This window comes from Sorghum bicolor, chromosome 9 (assembly GCF_000003195.3).
Source record: "Sorghum bicolor cultivar BTx623 chromosome 9, Sorghum_bicolor_NCBIv3, whole genome shotgun sequence".
NCBI classification, from domain to species: domain Eukaryota; kingdom Viridiplantae; phylum Streptophyta; class Magnoliopsida; order Poales; family Poaceae; genus Sorghum; species Sorghum bicolor.
The window spans coordinates 4,088,265-4,110,163 of NC_012878.2; the positions used below are offsets into that span (position 1 = coordinate 4,088,265).

A 21,899-nucleotide genomic window follows, 5' to 3' on the forward strand; every position below is an offset into this window, starting at 1 on the left:
CACGCCACGATAATGCATGCTCCGACGGTGTTTGACATGCTTGCTCCAATTTGACTTCGGTTGATTCGTGTCATCCATGTTGTACAATACTGTGCTTGGACTGCCAAGATTAGTCTTTTGATCATCTTTAATTCAAATTTGGATATCTTTTTTTTTTGTTATCCTAATCTTGATGGAAAGACAACTGCTGATTTGTTTGGTTAATAAGCCAGCAGAAAGTATTGTTTGCTGATTTGTTCTTATAGAAAAATACTGCTAAATGGATTCAGCTGATAAGGTCAAGTCAACAAGCTGCAATTCATCCTGAAAATTTTTACTAAAACACTGTAACTGGCTAACTGCCACTCAGGTGTCAAGATCATAAACTCTATTGGAAAGCACATCATTCTTCCAACATGGAAGACGGTTCCATTGCAAAAACAGTTGTAAGCTAAAAAACTTGATCGAGCAAACGTGGGTTTCTTCATTTATCGTCACCCAACAAATCATTACGTTACAGCATTCAAACAAGGCAAACGCCAGAAACAGAGCTGAGCATTGGTAGCACGACTATTTGCTTCGCTTGACAGCACGCCTTCCCTGTCCCTTCTTTGGCGGGCCCTTGCCACGGCGCTTCAGCATTTCCAGCTTAGCCAAACGCCTGTGGAAAGTAGACATGTCCCAGTAAGATAAATGCTCATAGCAATGAGAAAGTACTATAAAAAAAACACAGAGTACTCTGTAACTTATGCATTTTGTCTATGTTTCTTGACTTGTGATAATGTGGGTGCAGAAAGAACAAAAAACAACAGGCTATGTTCAATGCTGCAGTTCAGAATGGGAAACACTAGTATCTAGTATATGCTTTTCTTAGTATTTTTCAGCTAGCATGCTCCATTTTTTGCATCTCATTGTCAAATCTGCAATATTTTTACCATCTTCCAAGGCTGAACACTAAAAGTCTACTAGACATGTAACTATACATAAACAAAACATCACAAACTCCATTTTAGTCCTCGCGTTAGAACTAAGGTTTGATAAGCAGTATTGAACTCCTATGCCAGTGGAACCTGCAAGACCTTTACTGTCTTACAAGGGTGATAAGCAGTCTTCAACTGTCAGCATTACCACAGAAAAATTACAAAAAGATATATAGATGGGTCTGTGCAATGTGGTTTCCTAAATTGGTAAAAATGTACCAACCAGTTTTCCATTCCTAGATACTATGTGGAAATATGCCCATGTGCATGAACCTTGCAATAAAATGAAAGAGGACTAAGTTCAACATGGTCGAAGATTGAATCATCAGATTTACTGTATTACAATCATCTCATTACAGGTATTCTGACATGTCATCTGTAGTATATATCTTGCATTTCTCAACACACATTAAATTGGGTGAGAGGACCCTTATCAAACAATAGATGCATTCTTGGGACAAAAATAAGCCAACATATCCTATGATGACACAAAATCCAGATATCAGAGCACCAGTTACTTGGAGAAGCCAAAGTAGTGACATAGTTCTGTACTTTACTTGATAATTTCCCGACAAACACTCTGACAAAAACAAATGCATTTGTGCCACAACACAATCAGCAGAAGCTGCTTCCCAGCTTGCTGCTGCCAACTTATCATCCAGCATCACTAGCTCCCTAAAGTACAACAAAATTCACCCTAACCTGTTTACTATCAGAATTTAATATGAACAGCCATGCTATTGAGGGCGTTCATCTGCTTCACAATAACACAACATCATGTCAGCTGAACATCAACAACCACCAAAGATTGATGAAAATGAACTGGACAGCCACCAGAGGTGCTAGAGATACTAATTGCTCTAGACCTCCACTGAAAATATCCATCGAAGGGTATTCCCATGCCTAGAAACATCATGCCGGAATGGCACTATGGCATCCTGGTTGCAGCAACCAAGAACTAACTTTTAGTACATAAGTCTGTAAGCCTATCAATTTGCGTTGGTAGTTCAAGCCAACAAATGCATCCTCAGGCGTCAAAGAGATGACACACTGGTTCGGAGGCATATCAACGAACACGCATCGAGCACGAGCAACCCACGGCACAGGGATCGCGTAGCAAAGCAACGAATCACTACAGGCCCCCACAGCGGGGGCCAAGGAGAAGGGAGGAGGAGGAGGAGGAGGAGGAGGAGGAGGAGGAGGACGTGAGTACTTACTCCTTCTCCTCGCGCGCCATGACGAGCGGGTCGTCGCGCTTGATGTCGTAGGGGTACCACTGCGCCACCTGGTCGCCGACCATCTTCTTCCGGAGGAGCTTCGTCGCCGCGCGCTTCCCCGTCGGGTTCAGCGCGTGGCCGAAGATGGACGCACGCACCTCCGCTGCCCCCGCCGTCGCCGCCGCCGCCAGCAGCCGCCGCAGCCCGCCCGCCGCCGCGCTCATTTCTCCCCCGTCCCCTCTCGGCGGTGGTGGAATGGATGGCTCGTGATCTGACGGACCGACGGCCCAGATCGCCCTGTATTGTGGTGGTTTCGTGGGCTTCTCGATTATTGGGCTGGACCGGCGGGTAACAAGGTAAAGCTCGGCCCGGACGAATGGACGATATGTCTGATGGGCCATGATCCTTTTCCTTTTTTTTTTCTTTCTGTGCTTTGCACGAGATTAATCTCGTGATCTACCGACTCGGTGTACTTATAAAGATAAAGTTTACATATGTGTATTTATAAGAGTGGGTGTGCATATGTTATAAGTGTCTATGTTGTAATGTATAATTCTAAAAAAATAATAATTTTTCAGAGAACACACGAGAACGGTCTTTTTACAATTTCCTACTAAATCCATGTTTCTTTCGGTTAAGAATCAGATCCATGATTTTAGAGTATAGAATAGCGTCTCCGGAGGTGCCTTTCATCAACTGATCCTATGAGCTTAAAACTTGAATTCAAGCTCCATTTGAAGTTTGACCTTGTCCAATTCAATTTCTTTAAGATCGATGATATATCATAACGGTCGTTCTTCATCAATTTTGCTACAAGTCATGTGTGCATCAAAGCGCTCATCACCTAATTGCACTTAAGAAACACTATGATGTATTTAGCCTTCACAAAACCTTGCAATGCCAAGTGATCTCGATGTGACTAAGGCCTTGTTTAGATGTGAATTTTTTTTTAGATTTTGATATTGTAGTACTTTTATTTATATTTGATAATTATTGTCCAACTATAGATTTACTAGGCCCAAAAGATTCGTCTAGTAAATTACAGACAAATTCTGCAATTAATTTTTATTTTCGTCTATATTTAGTGCTTCATGCATGTGCCACAAGATTTGATGTGACAGGAATCTTGAAAAGTTTTTGAATTTTGGGATGAACTAAACAAGGCCTAACTCTTTACCGTTATCACTGCAAAACAAAGTTACCTACGTGCTCATCAATCACTAAGTCCCAAAAATAAGGGCCTCGATGCATTACAACAAGTATAATAACTGATTGTAATTAAGCGAAATAATGAGATGGAGGCGAGAGAGGAGAGTCTAAGATTCCATGATCCAAAGAGCATTACCAATCTCATTATTCTCTCTTTATTTTCTTATTTCTTTTTATATCGCCATGTTACGTGAACGTAACTTTATTTTAAGTAAACCTTCTTTTGTCTAAAAAAACACAAAAAAATTCTTTCAACAAGTGTTTCCATTTAGATTTTGTACTAGATTAATTGAAATATTGTATATTTGGAAGAATATAATGGTGTTAGGTCGTGATTGGTTTAGCTGTGGTGCTGCAAAAAAGTAGAATGCTAACCAAACGGTTAAAACCATAAACTATCTTTTTGGAAGCAGTTGCTTTTACTTGGGCCCTTGTTTTGACTTCCAACTTTCTTTTTTTTTCCAAATAGGTGCAAATAAAGATATGCTTGTTTCAAGTGAGACAAATGGAGGGGGTAAGTTTTGTAGTTGTTTTAACCAAACAACTTATAACCTTTTTACAACACATAACTTAATAGTAGATTTTTCACATCTCAAAGCTCGCAATAACTTTTCACATCTGAACAGAAAGACTCTTAGAATAGCCACAAAGTTGTTTTTTTTTTCATCGACGCCTCAACGAATATTCCTAGAATATTAGTTAAAGAATATTCACAAGCTTGTAGCCTATTCTCTAAGTATCGAGGTTTGCCATTGCAATACTTGATGCTTGTTTTTTTTTGCATTTGTTAGGTTTAGCCCACATTGAAAGTTGATGATGAGTAGGTGTAGGCAACTCTCATATATCATGCTAGTCTTTTGGTTTAAATTTTATTTGCCGAATCTGCTAAGCATTCAATAGTATTTTTCTCTCAGAAAAAAAAAATCAATGAATAGTATTTTACATGGCTTTTCAGATAAGTGAATAGGCTCTAAACTCCAACAGGAGTCCACCTTTTTTTTTAATCAGGAGGCCTGTTTTCTCCACGGTCGATGCAACCACTGATGCCCCAAAGTGGTTGCCGAATCCCAAATTTATTAGCTTTTTTTTTGTGATGTCAATATTTTCTGAGACCCACCTGATAGGACGAAGGCGATGCTTGTGCACTGACAGCTTGTAAAGCAAAAAAAAAAGGACCTATGTTGCCTTGGTGCGGTGGTGTATTGGTTCTTTTATTAAAAGCTTTGGTGCTCCTTCCTGCACGCTACGTACGTGTTTTCCTACGTGGAGCATCAAAAAGTTCAAAACCTCTACAGTGCTTTTGCTGCGTGGAGCATCGTGGGATGATAGTGATTTTTCGAGATCGGTGCAGGAATATGCCTCTGGAATAACTTGTTTTTGTGATTTTGATAATGGAATCTGAGGCCAAGCTCCAGTGCATTATGAGGGTTTGCCATGTAGAAGGGAAACCAAATGTTGGTAATATGAAAAGGCTGTCTGAATTTAAGTTTTGGGGGATTATCACTGCTGCACCAACCGTAATGGATGGCATGCCGTAATGTAGAAGGGAATCTGACTACAAGTTACTACACTTGTTCTTGGATGAATGAAATCATATTATATGCACAGTATGCATACTTGCAGTTCCCAAGAGTCGCGTCATACGCATTTTCAGGATAAATGATTTCTAGATTCCATTAGAACCTGACATCGCATAACAGAGGAACAACGTATCGATAATCAATAATCAGATGCACCACACACACACACACACCAACTTTCCTCCAAGGATCAGAAAGCCAAATGCTCTGAACTCTCTGAAGCAGCTAGACAAGAGAGAGAAGATGATAACCTGATGATGGTTATTTACAACGAGCTAGCATAGCACTCCATCCAATATAACAATGAATAATTGTGTATTTGCCGGTCCTGATGACCGATCGCGATCGATAAATCATAAGCAGAAGAACTAGAATAGCTTGATGTGTTTCTGCATGCATGTATCTACTCCCACAAAAGGGATGTGCAGTACGTGTGTGGTGGCTACACTACACTAGTACCACATCAAGTACGCGCTAGCTAGCTAGTTCATTCGCCCACATGTATGGATGGATCGATCTTGCTTTGATGAGCTAGCTAGCTGAGGCCATTTTGCTTTGTTCTTGTGAGATCAGCCTGACTTGAGTGTGTCGATGGCATGCGCTAGCTCCTCGATCTTGGCGCCGGTCACCTCCTTGACGACCTTCCCACCCTTGAGGATCTTGAACGTTGGCACAACCTTTATTCCCAGCTCCTTTGCAAGCGGCTGCAACCAACAACAAAGCAAGTGGCACACAAATACAGCGCCCCAGCAGGGGTTTCTTTTCAGTATTTATTCATGCCATACATATTCCACAGCTAGCAGTACGTGATCGATGACTGACGAACGAAAAATACAGACACAGACGAGAAGAGATCGATATAGATATAGATCATCATAGATGTCAAAGGGTCCAAGCTAAGTAATCATATCATAGGTAGGTATATTAGCTAACTGATGATCACCTTGTTGTCCTGGTTGCAGTCGAGCTTGAGGAAGACAACATCCAGGTTCTTCTCAGACATCTCCTGGAACTTGGGAGCCATCACTTTGCAAGGCCCGCACCTGCAAATGATCGAACACTACTGTCGTCTCAGATTCTACAATTTGCACTTAATTTACAGTCTCAGATTCTACAATTTACAGTGTCATATAATCTTGTAGTAGTATAAAATAAAATATTATCCAGTACGCACCATTCGGTGTACATGTCGAGGACGACGACCTTGTCGCCGGCGGCCTCGACGATGGGCCAGAAGGTGTCCTTGTTGACCTCCGTGACCTGCCCGGTGACGGCCTCAGCTCCCACCGAGGTCGACGTCTCGATCCCGCTCGACCTCACCGGCGCGAGGACTCCAGCTCCCCTCGTCTCGGAGGCCGTCGTCGTCGTCGTCGCCAGCAGCAGGCTCCTCTTCTGCTGGGCTCCCGCCGCCCAGCTGCTGCTGCTGCCAACCGCCAAGAAGACAGCCGGCCGGCACGTCGGCGCCGGCGAGGAGGCCAGCCCGTGGGACGAGGAGATGGTGGGTATGCGCAGCGCCATTATTGGTCTTGTCCGTACTCGCTGCTGGTGGTGGTGGACGGATCGGAGAGCTAGCTGAGGGAGTGATGGTACAGTAGGGACTGACTGGCTGGCGAATGGCGATGATGGAGGGGCGGGGCAAGCAAATGTGCGGCTGTGATTGGCCGCCGGGATTTCCCAAGATAAGCCGCGTGGCGCCAATCACACACACGCCACGCAGTTCTTAATTCCCCTTCGTTCCCTGCTAATTTTGGCTCGGGGAGTTTCAAAAAAAAAAAAAAAACAGAGCGAACGGACAGGCCCATGTCGGCCCAAAACAAGCCTAATTAAGCCCACCATTCGGGGACGCGAGGCGAGAGGGTTTTTGTTGTGCTCTTCTTCTTCTTCTTCTCGCGGTCCGTCCTGCTCATGGCGCAGCCGCAGCCGCCGCCGCCGCCGCTGCCTGCTTCGTAGCGGCACAACCGTCTCCGCCCGCCCCAAAGGAGACCTAGCGGGATCTCTTCTTACTTGTGGTATGGCGCTGGATTCTTCCTCATCTCCTTGCTCTGATGATCTCGGAATGGACTAGTGCCCTGGCGTTGTGAAATCCCTTGTTTTTGTTAATTAGTATTATACTGTAGTATATAACCCCGGCCCCGGGCTGTGCGGTGTAATGGATGGAGTAGGCTCGATTCGTCTGTGGCTGATCGTACAGGAGTCGCTTGGCAGCCCTCATAGATTTGTTAGATTCCGTTTGAGGTTTCCGGGGACAGATTTTGATGCGATTGGGTAGGCGTTTCCCAAATATGGAGATGACTTGCCTGTTCGTCTAGTTAGCCATTCAATTTCTAGTTCGGTAGTTCCTTTTGGACGGCAGAGAAGTTGCTGGCAATGATTTGTTTTCTTGTCTAAACTTGCTTTGGTGCTTGTGCTGTTTTAGAGGGAGGGACAGGTGGTGGTTCGCTGTCATTTCTTCCAGGAATGTTATGGGCTTATGGCTGTTAGTGGTCTTTGGAGTTGGTCGAGATCGGTGTGACTGTTTTCAACTCATATTCTGTAAACAGCTGGTATCCCCAGTTCTGAACTGCCATATATCGGCTTTTAATAAAAGCTGGACTAAGTGGTCTGTTATCTAAAATTTCTAGTTCCTTTGTTTTAACTTTTTGAGCGGAATGTGCATACTAGGGTCTTGTGTAGTTTGGTGTGTTTCTCGCTTCCTTGATGTTTGCTCTGCGATTTATGGCTCGATAAATAGGTTAACAGGCTATGCCCAAGTTCATCTTTTTCATTCATGACGAGGTAGCCAGGTAGGCATATGAACCTTTTAGTGTGCTGCCTAATTTATTCTTCTTCATGGCTTCTAGGAGATGTAGGAGAATTTGGCACAAAAGTTCTTCTGTGTGACCTTCTTAGCTTCATATCTGATCATTATGTGCTCCTCTATATGATCTGCTTAGTTCTTATCTGATCTATATTGCTTCATATATATGTTATCTAAAGAAAAGTTCATCTATTTGTGTGCACACAATGTGTTTCGCAATTCAATATATGGAGTACCACTTGTCCACTTGCATGATCTGATCAGTATCCTGGTAAAAATGAAGTTGAATTTGGAAAATGATTCGGCACCGATAATCTATTCCTAATTAATATCTATGTGATGTTGCTGAGTTAACTCAATTAGTAGCCTCTATGTTAGGATGGGCAGTAGTAGCCTCTATGTTAGGATGGACAGTAGTAGCCTCTATGTTAGGATGGATAGAAGAGCTTTTAATATGTTATTAATAGCTTCAAAACATTTTCATATGCATTTTCACTTCTTTGATTAATTTCATTGCCATGATTTGATTATCTTCAATCCTTCATACTAAACTCCATCTCCTTTATTTCAGTCTCACATTCTGAATACCTAAAACACCTTGAGATTGCCAAACTGGCCAAGCTGCATTGCTCAATGGATGATCTCCCAGAGGTTCTGCTTGCAGAGATTGTCAAGCGGCTTACCAGTCCAAGTGATCTTAAATCTCTTTCTCTCGTGTCAAAGCGACTATATGCCGTTGAGGGAGAGCTGAGGAATTCGATGTACATTGGCTGTGGCGTTTTCCCTGTGACAGTGGCCTTGATTCGTCTGTGCTCCCGGTACCCCAATTTGTGCAAAGTGGAATTCAATTACTCTGGTTGGACTTCCAACCATGGGATGCAGTTGGACAAACATGGCCTCCGGGTGTTTTCATCTTGCTGCGCCTCATTGACTGATCTCACCTTAAGCTTCTGCACGAATGTTGATGACTCAGGCCTTTGCCTTTTAGCGTGCTTCAAGAAGCTGATGTCTCTGAGGTTGAACACATTACCAGCAATAACTTCGTCTGGTCTTCTCCAAGTGGCTGTTGGCTGTAAGAATCTATCTTCTCTCCACCTTATTGGCTGCAACAGAGTAGGTGGCACAATGTGGCTGGAGTACCTTGGCAGGTTTAGATCATTGAAAGAACTTATAGTGAATTGCTGTGAGAATATCAGCCAGTTTGACCTACTAAAGTTCGGTCCAGGATGGATGAAGCTCCAGAAGTTTGAGTTTGAGATCGAAAGTTGCCCCAGTCTATTTGATCCTCGTGATCCTTCATGTGTGGAGCACTGTCAGTATAGATATGATTTCATCTGTGAGAGTTTGGTGGATTTGACATTGGCGCGAGTCTCAACTGAGAAGGAAATAGGACTTCGTTGTCTCCTGAGGAAGTGCAAGGCATTAAAGAAGTTGTGCCTTTATTATGTTCTTGGTGTACAGGACACTGACATAGTTGTGCTCTCCAACAATTGCAGCAATCTTACAAGCATCTCACTTCGGTTAACACCTCAGTTCAATGAAGGTCATGTTTTCAGGACATCATTGACTGATGACAGCCTTAAGGCTCTTGCCCTCAGGTGCCGTAAGCTTCAGTCTTTTGAACTCATATTTTGGGGATGTGATGAATGCTGGCCAGAAATAGGATTCACACAGGAGGGCCTTGTCTTGCTTATTCAGTCTTGTCCGATTCGTAATCTTGTGCTAAGTGGTGCTCACATCTTTGATGACGAGGGGATGAAGGCCGTCTCATCTGCACAATTCCTAGAATCACTCGAACTTATGGATTGTATAAATGTAACTAATGCTGGGATGCGCCTCCTCGGGCATTGCCCATGTCTGATTAACCTCACATTGCGGCAGTGTGATCGTTTCTCTGATGCTGGAGTGACTGAGGTAGCACGTGCACGGAAGCTGGAGACCCTGGTTATTGAAGGCTGTTCTCGGGTCTCTCCAGAAGCTGTGCAGGGGGCTGCAACATCAGTTCACTACAATGAAGATTACCCAGGCTTGGTCGGACTTGGCAGAGTGTGACCATCAGGAAGGATGAAGCGCCCCTCATTTTGTGCCCTAGGTCGAGGATTGCTTGCCGTTGATTTCTGGATTTTAATTTTACACATTTCCTTGTCGATCCTTTCTGCTGTGTGTGGTTCGAGAATGTTAGTGTGTAATCGCAAGATCTGGGTGTTTGGAAGTTATCTCATTATTGGGCCTCATAAATTCATAATACTTGCCACTTAGTGACAACTGTAGCTTATGTTTACTTCTGCTTGTAGTACATCGCCTAGATCGTGGGAGTCCCTCTTTTCAGACGAATGTCATGAAACATTGGTTTTTGAAAATGATCTGGAAGACATATTTGCTGTTTTGTCGACTGCTGTCTTTTACGACCAAGTTTAGAGTTATTTTTCATGTACAAAGTATCAGCAGTTAAATTATGTTATCTTTACCATGGTTCTTCATATCTTCTGTTTCAATTTTCTTCATATTTGTTTTCCTTCCATTGCTCAATCTATGTCATCTTTTGAAATGGTTTGGAAGGCATATTTGCTGTTTTCTCGCTGGGTGTTGGCTCCGTTCGCTTGTCTTATGAGCTGTATTTTTTCTATGAGCCAACAATATTTTTCTTTTATAATAAATCAGTGAACATTATTTTTAGCCATAACTTTTATAGATATTTGAAGCGTAATTGTTAGGATAAGACACCAGCTAGCCTATGCTGCAACGCACAGATATTCGACCCTTAATAACAACAGGTGAGTTTTATATTATAAAAAAGTTGGAAAATATACACAAGAATTTTTCAAAAGAAGGGTAAAAGGGAACAGCCCTCCTGCTCGACAATTGGAATTGGTGTCTCGCATAATTTTTTTCTGCCTTTGATAATTCAGGCGTCTCTGGATTCTAGTTCGCCATTGACCAATTAGAAGGAATACTATGCATTCTACACAGTCCTTCTATTTTCTGAATATAGTTGCAAGACTAGGGCTATCTTATAGTATTTCTAATCATAGCCGCTTTGCAAAGTACTGTCATATTTGATTAGGGGTATTGGAAAGAAGGAGAAAAGGGTGACACCCTGCTTGACAATTGGAATTGGTAAGCAGCCAGATTAATGTATTTTTTGAGAAACTGAGAATTATCAGTTTCTCTGAATTATTTTTCTCCAATTCAGTAATTAAATAGGATACTGAAACTATGTATATATAATTCTACGCTGTACACAATCTTGTATTTTCTGAATAGTAGCAGACTAGGGCTCTCTTATAGTTTTTTTTTGTTTTATCAAGCCAATTTGCAAAGTATTGTCGTCTTTCATTCGGGAGTCATATTGGAAAGACTATCTACGACTCTACCTTAATTCCCACGATAATAGATTGTTGATATAAAACGTTATGGAAAACAGGTGACCGCTCCTAGGTCCCTGGATTTCATTATATAGGTATACAAGTTTACAAGACGGGGTTGTTAAGGTAACCAACCACCTATTCTACAATCACGGGATACTATCCCATATTTACAATGAACCGGAGTTTCCTACTCCTATACAATTATTAATTATATTTAACGGAATATGAATAGATTGTTGAATTGATTGGTGGAAGCCAGTAGGGGGAGGGACACGGGCCAAGGGCCAGACCCTCCTAAGTTAGTGTGATTTTTATTGAATTTTTTAAAATTTGAGTTTTTTTTAAAAAAAATTACACCGCTGACTTCTCTAGGAAAGGATATTTGGTTCCCTGGTTTTGGGCATTAGCTAGATTAACCACGGCCATGGATTCGCTTGGGGCTTGGCTAGAGAAAACAAGGATGACGAGCGTTTCAAACTAGCTAGGCTTGGCTAGCATGGGAGAGCACTCGTCTCACCGCCCATCGCTCCTTCACTCCCTCCACGCTCGCACGCCACTGCATTTGTGTCCCTTGTTAGGTTGATCTCCACTGGCCAGATCTGTGATCACACCCTGATCGGGGGTGTCCAACCGACTCTGGTTGGTGGGCCCTTGTTGCCATATAAAAGGGGGTGGGGGTGCTGGGGCACAAAGGTGTGGTTCACTGTAGCCGTCATAGCCCCACCCAAAAACCGTAATCCGATCCAAAGGGCAGCACTGCCAGCGACGGGAAGCTCACGCCACCACCGCGGCTCCCGGACTTCACTACCACGGGACGCCATGGTCACGATCTCCTCCACTCTTACGCCCGATGGTATGTATTTTCCATTCATCTCTTCTCTCACCCTCTATGGATCTATGTCGTCCTAAGTCGATCTACGTTGTTTATCCCAAATGGAAATGAAGTACCCACTAATCTACGCCTAGATGATCCCAAAGATACATGCTCGCGCGCCATTGCTTCTTCAAGTCCTCTATGCTCACACGCCACCACTCATCCACCTTTTTCATGGTCATTGAAGTGGAGTTGCCCAACAAGGATCGCGTGGCACGAGGTGGTCTCACAGCCGTCGGCTCGCGTGGCTACTGCCTGGGCAGCTCGTTTAGCGAAGCCCCTACACGACCTCAGCCCTATGTTACCCCGATACTTCTCTGAATCGCCGTACCGGTATCGCGATACGTATCCGATACGGCGATACGCCGATACGCCACCGATACGGTATCGGAGAAGTATCGGGGAAATAGAGAAATACAAATAAATAAAATAAATCCGATACTTCGCCAATACTAGACCGATACCTTCCCGATACTTCCCAGCCCATAACCTCTCAAATTGAAGTCCATCAAGTTAGCACTCCATTTTTGTGGCCCATTTACACAGCACTAAAACCTTACTAGCCACCACACGTACACAATAGATGTAGTAGCAGACTTAGCCTAAAACTTATAGTATCCTAATATTTATTATTCTGCTGTAAGGATATTAAAAACAATATTTAGTTTTCTGCTAGTGTGAAACCAAGTATCTTAAATGCTTCATGGTACTAGCCATGTCTATATTCTGTTTTTTTTTATATTTATATACTTGCCGTATCGGCGTATCCTTGTTTTCTAAAAATGCTGTATCAACGTATCGCCGTATCGGTATCGCCGTATCCGTATCCCGTATCGGTGCAACGTAGCCTCAGCCATGACTGTGCACATTCTTTGGAGTCCGCCATGGCTAGACCTTGCTGTAGATACTTTGAATCGAGCTCCCTATCTTCTTCCTTGTGTTGCGATCATAGTCCGGCATGGCCCCTCCATTGGTGCCTCCGTCGAGGAACACGACATGGAGTCTGGATTGGAGGTAGAGGATGTCGCGATAGGAGGCATGACCATGGTGGAGGATGCTCACCAACCGTTCAACCAAATGACTCAACGAGGTAAGCTTACCTAAATATGGATGTGGTGACTCTATTCAAGCTAGACTTAGGCCTTGTTTAAATACACCTAAAAACCCAAAACTTTACAAGATTCTCCATCACATAGAATCTTGCGGCATATGCATGGAACATTAAATATAAATAAAAAAGATAACTAATTGTACAGTTTACCTATAAATCACGAGACGAATCTTTTAAGCCTAGTTGCTCCATGATTGGATAATGTTTGTCAAATAAAAACGAAAGTGCTACAGTGTCAAAATCCAAAAAAATTTTAGATCTAAACAAGGCCTTAGCTAAAACGAGTAAACCAAACAACAGTCCCTTGCATTAGGAGAGCCAGGCTTGTGTTGCCCTAGTTTAGCTGCCTAGCTAGGCCAGGTCTAAAACTCAAACCAAACACACCACCAAAGAGGGGTGAATTAGATTCCCAAGCCAACCAGATTTTATATGAAATTTTTAGAATAAATTCTTCAAAAAGTATCCAATTTTTTTTCCTAAAATAATTATTCATTAAAATATACTAAAAATTGATTTAATATTAAGATTTATAAATTTACTCTAACTTAGAAAAATATGAAACTGTATTCAAAATTTTCCTACAACCATGCTCTATCTTTTTGTTCCTTACTTAGAATTATTTGAATCTTACATTATCTCCTAAACTTTGAAACTGTTTGAAATATGAAATACAGACCAAAACAAATCCTTGAACTATCACGAAAGCCTGATTTACCTCTATCGTGACCTGTCGTGATGCCATGTAGGACTATTGACATGACACCAAGTTAGCCAAAACCAGTTTCAAAATTCACAAAGGTAAATTGGATGGTTTCAAGAGTCTAAAAGTCTGGTTTTCTAATTTTTTTCTAAGGGCCTATTTGGCTCGCGCGGTAAAGTTTACCGTCCGTCACATCAAATGTTTCGACACATGCATAACGTATTAAATGTAGACTACTTTCTCCATCCCAAATTATAAGTCATTCTAAGAATCTTAAAGAGTCAAATTATCCTAAATTTGACCAAATTTATATGATAAAATAATAATTATTATGATATCAACTAAATATCATTATACTCATCCTTAATTATATTTTCATAGTATATTACAAATCGTAATATTTTTCTCTATAATTTTGGTAAAACTTGAAAAAGGCTTTGACTCTCCAAGATTCTTGAAATGGCTTATAATTTAGAATAGTATTTATGAAACTAAAAATATGGCTAGAAAGTAATTTATGAGACAAATCTTTTAAGCCTAATTAGTCCATGATTGAACACTAATTATCAAATAAAACGAAAATACTACCGTAGCTATTCTTTCCCTACTACTTAATTACAAAAATTTCAGGCTGCCACAGAAATCTTGTGCCTCCCCCTCTGTCCGCCTCGGTTCCGTGTGAAGAGAAAAACAAAATAAAATAGTTTTAGAGAGTTCCCAATGCAAAATTTTATGTATATATCAAATAAAAACAAACAACAATATCATAGTGCAGGTCCTCTTCTTCGAGCAGCTCCAGCTTCGGAGCTCCATCGCTGAATGCCTCATGATCTCAGAGCCCCTCGATGGCGGTGGTGGTGTCGGTCCATCACGGCAGCTTGGCGGCCTGCCTGTCTCGGGCGAGTACCGCCGCGGCGGCGGCTGGCCCCTGGCCGCTAGGGAGAACCAGACGCTGCGCGAAGGCATGGACAGCATGAAGCAGCGTGTGTCCGAGCTGGAGAAGGAGTGCTCCGCCATGAGAGAGGAGATCGAGCGGCTTGGCCGCAGCCGCAGCGCCGGCAAGAGCAGGTTCCCATTCGCGCTCACCGCAAAGCCCGTCTGCAGCACCAAGGACAAAGAGGCTGCTCCGGAGTCATCAAAGTCAAAGGCAAAAGGCGGCGGCGACGGGGAGGGAGGACAAGCTGGCCGTGGTCAAGGGCGGTGCCGCCAGTGATGGCGCGGCGCAGCTGAAGCACAGGAAGCACAAGATAAACATGTCAGCCTGTTAGATATATCTCTATCTCTACTCCTAAAAAGCCGATACAGGGACGTCAACACCGCTTGAACGTGCCTCCTTCCGCGTGCCCCTCCCGCTCCAGCGAACTGCGCCGACAGGTGAGCCCCACGCGCTCACATCTCACACGCAAGACACCCCCGACCCTCAACCCTGACACGCGCCCCGCGATGACGCCGTCGTAGGTGGGCTGGCCGAAGGAGGCCGGCTTCGAGGGGTCGGAGAGGGAAGGCATGGCGCGGACCTTAGACGGCCGGGGCGCGTCGGCGTCGAGGTCCATGGAGTCCGTGGCCGCCGCATCGGCCTCCTCGCGGGACCGCTCGCTCCCAAACTTTCCCTGCGTGGTGGAGCCAGACGCCCGCTTCCCCAGGCGTGCGCCTTCAATCGCCTCAGCACCACTTCCTCCTCCCTCCTCACTTTCCCTCAGCGCCGCGGTCGCCCACGCCACCGCCTACTATTCCTCCCGTCCACTCGTCTCTCCGCATCTACCAAGCCATCCTCACCTGCGCTCATCTACGCCACCGCCTCCTCACTCCCTACCCTCGCCCGTGTCGAGAAGGAGAAGGCCCGTCGACGCTGCTGCTCCCTGCCCACGCCATGGAGGCTGGCTACTGCAACCGCAAGAAGACAGACGGCGAGGTGAGGCTCCGCTTTGGCTATCCACCCACCCACACAGATCTCGCCCTGAGCCCGCTTGATTTGCTTGCCTGAAAGGGGATAAATTCAAAAAATCTGAGAACTAATCAGTACAATGTGACGGGCGAGAACTCAACAGTCAGCTCCAGATTTGTGAGGCAACAACTTACCTGGACGCAGACGCTGCGATAGGAGGAGGAAGGGTGCTCCGGCCGCCGCGGCTCCCTAGGAATCATCATCACCACGTGAGGCCGGGCAGCGGGGATGGTAGTGGTGGGCCCCCTGGGGAAGGGCAACAGCTAGCTAGCGCGTGCCGAGTCGTGGCCGCACCGGCCGCGGTCGGCGGAGCACGCGCGGGGTTCCAGGTGGAGAGGGCAGGTGTGCTCCGCTGCTCGGGCTCTCCCCTGCCGGTGCCGATGCCGACGTCGCCTCGCTGCTGCTGGCTTTTTGCTGGCTCTCTGCAGGCTCACGCCGCCCGCGCGCACCAAATATCCTGCTTCCTTGCTAACCAAGCGGGGGGCGGGGCAGGCGACTTGCCGACTTGCGAGTTGGGGGAGGGTAGCGAGCACATCGTCTTTGCGTGCGACTGCGAGGGGCGCGTGTTATTTTCTCGGAAGCCTCGGGAACGACCGACTTCCTTTGAGCGTGGATTATTCCCGATGAGAGTCTCCACTCTCCAGCATGGATGTTTTTCTGCAAAAGTGGCCTCGCCCGGTTTGCAGTTTTGCACACGGCATCGTACTGTACGAAGGGAGTTCTGTCTGGGAGTTGCTACGAACGGATCATATCTGCTCACAATTACAAAATGAGTGGCAGAACATAGACTCTTCAAAAATAGGCTTGTGCAGGTGTATATTTTTTTGCAAGCTATTTCTGTAAGTGTTGGATGAGAGGGTATATTTCTATTAGTTGTTGGTTCAATGCCAGATCAATATTGTTCGCATAAAAATTTTCATTAAGAGGAAAATGATAACATATATGTAGCATGGTGAGTCCATCGTAACTACACCCACTCTTACACTAGCAGTATCTGATATCTCAATTCTCAATTTTACAGAGCTGTCATCTCAATTTGCTCAATTTGCTGTTTTCATAGTATTAGGTTATCTGATATCTGATCTCAATCTGGTTAACTTGCAGTGTACCATGTTCTCTTCAATTATTTTCCCCGGATTCCGAATTTCTGCTAACTGTAAGTGAGACGACTTTCCCAAGCTCCCGGCTCCTGGTTCTCACTGACCAGTAGCAGCAGCCGCCCCCACCTTCATAAAGCCTCTGTGCCTCACCTCTGCCCTGAGCCGAGACACCGTCACACACGTCAGCGACTGAAGCAATTCAAGCAACACCATGCCACCAAATCGTATGATATCTCTTCCCCTTGTTTCCTGATGTGTAGATTTGAATTAATTTGCTTAATTCAGAACTGTAAACCAATTTGAGTTTCTAGCTAGGAAAAATCCACTTATCTCTACCTCACTGAACTAATTTCAGTGTTGGGGATTACATCCTAGAGAAATTCAATTTAGTCATTTTTTGGTCTAGTAGTTCAAATTACCTTTTCTTTGCCTGATAGCTGATGATGCTAGAAAATGTTGTCTACAAATTACCTTTGCTTTGCCAGATAGCAGTATGATGGTGCATAACAAACACAACCCTGAAAGTAGGCATCCTATTATTTGGCTGCATAAAGTTTTTGTTCTCCTAGACATGTTTAGCACCTTACCTAACTAATAACTTGCACTAAATTAAAACAATTACTGTTCTATTCTATTTCCAAATTTGTATGCAAACTCTCTCGTATGAAATCCCAGGAATGTGAATGCTACCTTCATTCAAGAGAGGCATAAAACATTAGTGCACAGAGGTCACCATAAATCCCTTATCTGTACTTTCTCCTCAAATCAAATCAGTCAACTATTCATTTCTAATAAAAACATTAGTTATCCATATTGATCCGTCAGAATTCATGATGCTTAGCTCCTAATAAACTCCTAGATTCATGATGCTTAGCTCTTAATATGTGATTTACATTTACGTAGTTTTATTCTTCTTATTTGTCAATATAGGCCCTGCAAAAAATCTATTGGTAGTTTCAAACTAGAGTTCAAAGGTCAATAGAAAAAAAAAATCTTGCTCTGGAGATCCCTACACTTGAGAACATGTTCAGACCATTTAATGAAATATGAACAGTTTTACAACCCTCTGTTTTAGCAGCTTCTTGTATAGTGTGCCTACAAGCTATACAAACACAAGCACTACTATGTATAAAATTCCAGTACATATTTTATTTACCATCTGGTTTTGTTTTGCTTGTAACAAGGCACAATCACGGACCTATGAGTAATCATATATTTCAAGTCTACATATGATCTATTGTATTAGTGTAGTAGTTTGATAATTCAATATCCTACTTTGATCTTGTTCTTTCCCACGTGTATTCATAGTCCAGTTGATAGTTCAATATGGTATTGTGATCTCGATCTTTTTACGTGTGTATTTGTAATCCAAGTCAGCCGGCACATCTCCTGCTTGAGATCACTATAGAGATCAGCTGGCACAAAAAATATTTCTGATGGTGGCAGTGTGAGGCATTTCAGGAGGCCTGTCACCATTGTCAGCTTGAAGCTGACGGTGATCATGACAAATACAAGTGGTGGAGTACATGGAAGAGATGATGTTGGCACTGCCACAGAGTAGTTTTGTGCTAATCATGACACTGTAACTTATTGACAACACAAGCCCGCCAGAGATCAACCTTGCAAATATGGTTCCTCTCCATGCACTAACTAATTCTTTGGTTTCTGTATATCTTCTAAGCTGAAGCATTGTCTTATTTGAGGATAATTTAGAATAATGTCATCTGTTTTCTTATTTGAGGTTCACTTAATTTTTTATTCAATTCGATGCATCACAATTACTATAATCTGTGTTGGAGGAGCCAGAGGTAGATGTATCTGACTTGTTGATGGCACTAGGATTAACTATGGTTCTGATAAATTAGCAGTTGTACTGCAGATTTTTACTCTCACCTTATTGCACAAAGCATGTATATGACCGTATGAAATGTATGTAGACGAAGTATATGCTCATACTAGACCATCTAAAGTGATATCTATGTTAAGTATGTATGCATACATAGAACAAACTTTTTTTCTCGAAAACACAAAAGATTTGTGTATAATAGTATTACGAAGAAGAGTTTAAACATAGAGACAACACGCTTCTAACGAGTGTTAAAGAAGGCCGACCTAGAACAACCGTAGCTGGACCACCCTAGCAAAAAAAACCTCTTTAACGTGCCTCCTTCCGCGTGCCCCTCCCTCTCCAGCGAACTGCGCCGACAGGTGGGCCCCACGCACTCACATCTCACATGCAAGACACCCCCCACCCCCAACCCTGACACGCGCCCCGCGATGACGCCGTCATAGGTGGGCTGGTCGAAGGAGGCCGGCTTCGAGGGGTCGGAGAGGGAAGGCATGGCGCGGACCTTAGACGGCCGGGGCGCGTCGGCGTCGAGGTCCATGGAGTCCGCGGCCGCCGCATCGGCCTCCTCACGGCGCTTGCGCTTGCGCTTGCCGCGCTCACCGCCGAGACCCTCATCCAGGTAGCAGAAGTCGAGGTGGAAGGCCATGGGGAACCGGTCGGATGCTTGGTGGTGGCGTGATTTGGGAGGAGAGGGAGGACGAGCGAGGAGGCGGCGGCGGGTTTATTAGGGTTTGCGATGAAGAGGAGCAGTGGATGGCGGCTGGCTCGATGGGCCGGGCTGGGACGAATACAAACTTGTCAGCCCGATTTGCCAGGGCTGATGTTTCCTGATGAGACGGGGCCTGGGCACCAGACTATGCCACCCAGAAATATAATAAACTTTGGATTCCCTGGAAAAAAACTTGGATGTATGGAATCTCTTGTATCTGATCGTTATCCCGAGATGTGCCATTTTTAAGGTGTTCATGAAGATAGAGTTTACATACATATATTCTGAGTGTGTGTTGAGCATCTGCGTTAGTATTTGTGAAATTCGCAAAAAAGAATTTTGAAGCATATATAAAGTCTTCATCCTAGAAGATTGACCATATGTAAACCGAAATTCATAGAGTGGTAGTAAACGGGGATTGTATAGTTCATTATATATTGATCAATAGTTCAATCTCACTCCTAAAAAGATCAAACAGGAGACGCCAACACCACTTCAACGTGCCTCCAAGCTTCTGCGTGCCCCTCCCGCTCCAGCGAACTGCGCCAACAGGTGGGCCCCACGCGCTCACATCTCACACGCAAGATAACCCCCCCGACCCCCAACCCCATCGTGCCCGACCTTCAGGAGGCGCTACCGCGGCACCGGCATCGCGAGAAGATGGTAGCGTCTGCCTGTAGCAGCGTGACGGTGAGCGAGTGGGTGCCCGAGCCAAACTTGAGCACGACGTCTCCAACGCGGCGGGCGTTGGCGAGACGCAGTGAGTCACCGGGGTGGGCCAAGGCAGGCGGCGGCCAAGAAAAAAGTATATATTGATAATACATATGACGAATTGATGATTTTTTTTAAAAAAAATTGTGCTTTTTTATTTGCAAGTGGATCAGAATAGTATGTTAGTATATATATTTTGATTTGGCATAGTTTTTTATATTATCGTGTATTGAAATTTTACTCCCGTAGCAACGTACGGGCATATGCTAGTCTACATATACACAATAGGTCTAGGATGAACACTACTGTGAGAGAGACTATCGATTTTTTTGGCATTTGCCCAGTGAAAATGCATAGCGTTAGGAAAGTACAGGAGACTAGCCGCACTTTGCTCTATTAGTTTACTTTTCTTTTATTCTTTATGGTTGAAAATTGATAAATACATAGTAATTCATAGAAAAATCTAAAAATATAAAATAAATTTTGTTCAGCTCTACATACGTAGATCCATGCCGTAAATAAAAAATATTATAAATTTTAGTACATTTTTTTACTGGAGATGCTTGCTTATGCTTTTTAGTGTAAAATTGATCGGTTGTAAATTGATAAATGCGTAGTAATTTATAGAAAAATCTAAAAATTACAGAACAAATTTTGTTCAGATTCACATATATAGATCCATGCAGTAAACAAAAAATATCATATTTTTAGTATATTTTTTGCTGGAGATGCTTGTCTATGCTTTTCAGTGTAAAATTGAAATTGTAGTTATCTGCTTCGATTATTATAAAAAATTTATGGTAGCCTATTTAATGTGATGCTTGATTTGTGGTAAAAATTTTAGCACCATTCCTACATATCTCACTGATTTACTAATTTACCTAAATTTATGCTTGATGTATTATTATGTCATATAAACACTTCATAAGCCTATGTGTTCATAATCTACATACATTTAACTAATATATCATATTGCATAGAAATCCTAATCTAAATAAAAAAAATAAAGCTAGCAATAAATTTCTCATGTTTTAAGGTATGTTAAGAGGTAATATTATAGTAAGATAAGGTTTGATTAATTTCTATTTTTATTATTAAATAAATATATCTTCGACCTATATATTATTGTAAATATTAACTATATCATACCATAGGTGTCATGGTTATCAATAAAATAAATTATAGACTTTAAATTTTATATTATGTAACATCTATTTGATATTTTTCTCCCGTTGCAACACACGGACATATTTTCTAGTAAACTTTAATAACCTCAACCAAACACCCCCTAAGCAAGGTGAGGGAGATACACACAACAGTTAAAGAGGGGTTAAATGGACCAGTTCCAGCCAAATACCACTGGGAGAATTACTTTCTTAGACTTTAACAAAGTTCCTCTTTCCTTCCTTGCCACTTTTAGCATGGAACATATCGATTTGGCATGAAATCCAACTTTGATTCCTTGTTTGGTCCTTTTCGCTAGTATTGGTCACTAATAGTGTTAAGTGAGGTGTGCATTGACGGTTTTCCCCTTGGGTGAGATAGACAAGAGTACAAAGTTTACATCTAATGTATTTCATTCTGAGGATTATTTATACTACATTATCATAGTTTGCGAAAATACTCTAACCATGCGAAAATACTCTAAATAATCCTCAAAAAGAAATATATGAAAACTAAACTCTGCACTCTTGCCTGTCTCACATAGGGGTAAAAGTGTTCATTTGTGTCTCACTTAACACTGTTAGTGATCAAATCTAACGGTAGGAC

General features: G+C 43.2%; 3 protein-coding genes across 3 annotated transcripts; 1 reads left to right on the forward strand and 2 right to left on the reverse strand.

Annotated features, from left to right (window-relative positions):
• LOC8075967 lies at window positions 298-2,592 on the reverse strand. The gene is made up of 2 exons (XM_002440545.2): window positions 2,177-2,592; window positions 298-640 (listed from the first exon to the last, which is right to left on the reverse strand). Exons 1-2 carry the CDS (start codon window positions 2,575-2,577, stop codon window positions 550-552), a joined length of 492 nt encoding a protein of 163 aa, XP_002440590.2. The 5' UTR covers window positions 2,578-2,592; the 3' UTR covers window positions 298-549.
• Window positions 5,169-6,653, reverse strand: LOC110430507 (thioredoxin F, chloroplastic-like). Its single transcript, XM_021448232.1, has 3 exons — window positions 6,140-6,653; window positions 5,909-6,008; window positions 5,169-5,669 (listed from the first exon to the last, which is right to left on the reverse strand). Exons 1-3 carry the CDS (start codon window positions 6,481-6,483, stop codon window positions 5,535-5,537), a joined length of 579 nt encoding a protein of 192 aa, XP_021303907.1. The 5' UTR covers window positions 6,484-6,653; the 3' UTR covers window positions 5,169-5,534.
• LOC8069491 (F-box/LRR-repeat protein 14) lies at window positions 6,780-10,154 on the forward strand. The gene is made up of 2 exons (XM_002439230.2): window positions 6,780-6,974; window positions 8,334-10,154. The coding sequence occupies exon 2, from the start codon at window positions 8,396-8,398 to the stop codon at window positions 9,812-9,814; it is 1,419 nt and encodes a 472-aa protein (XP_002439275.1). The 5' UTR covers window positions 6,780-6,974; window positions 8,334-8,395; the 3' UTR covers window positions 9,815-10,154.

Excerpts from the sequence above, each read along its gene's own strand:
- LOC8075967 (XM_002440545.2), bottom strand. The coding sequence starts at position 2,577 with ATGGCCCATCAGACATATCGTCCATTCGTCCGGGCCGAGCTTTACCTT. Across the intron at positions 641-2,176 it reads ATGGCGCGCGAGGAGAAGGA|GCGTTTGGCTAAGCTGGAAA; the intron begins GTAAGTACTCAC and ends TACTTTCCACAG.
- LOC110430507 (XM_021448232.1), bottom strand. The coding sequence starts at position 6,483 with ATGGCGCTGCGCATACCCACCATCTCCTCGTCCCACGGGCTGGCCTCC. Across the intron at positions 6,009-6,139 it reads CTCGACATGTACACCGAATG|GTGCGGGCCTTGCAAAGTGA; the intron begins GTGCGTACTGGA and ends GATCATTTGCAG. Across the intron at positions 5,670-5,908 it reads ACTGCAACCAGGACAACAAG|CCGCTTGCAAAGGAGCTGGG; the intron begins GTGATCATCAGT and ends TGTTGGTTGCAG.
- LOC8069491 (XM_002439230.2), top strand. The coding sequence starts at position 8,396 with ATGGATGATCTCCCAGAGGTTCTGCTTGCAGAGATTGTCAAGCGGCTT.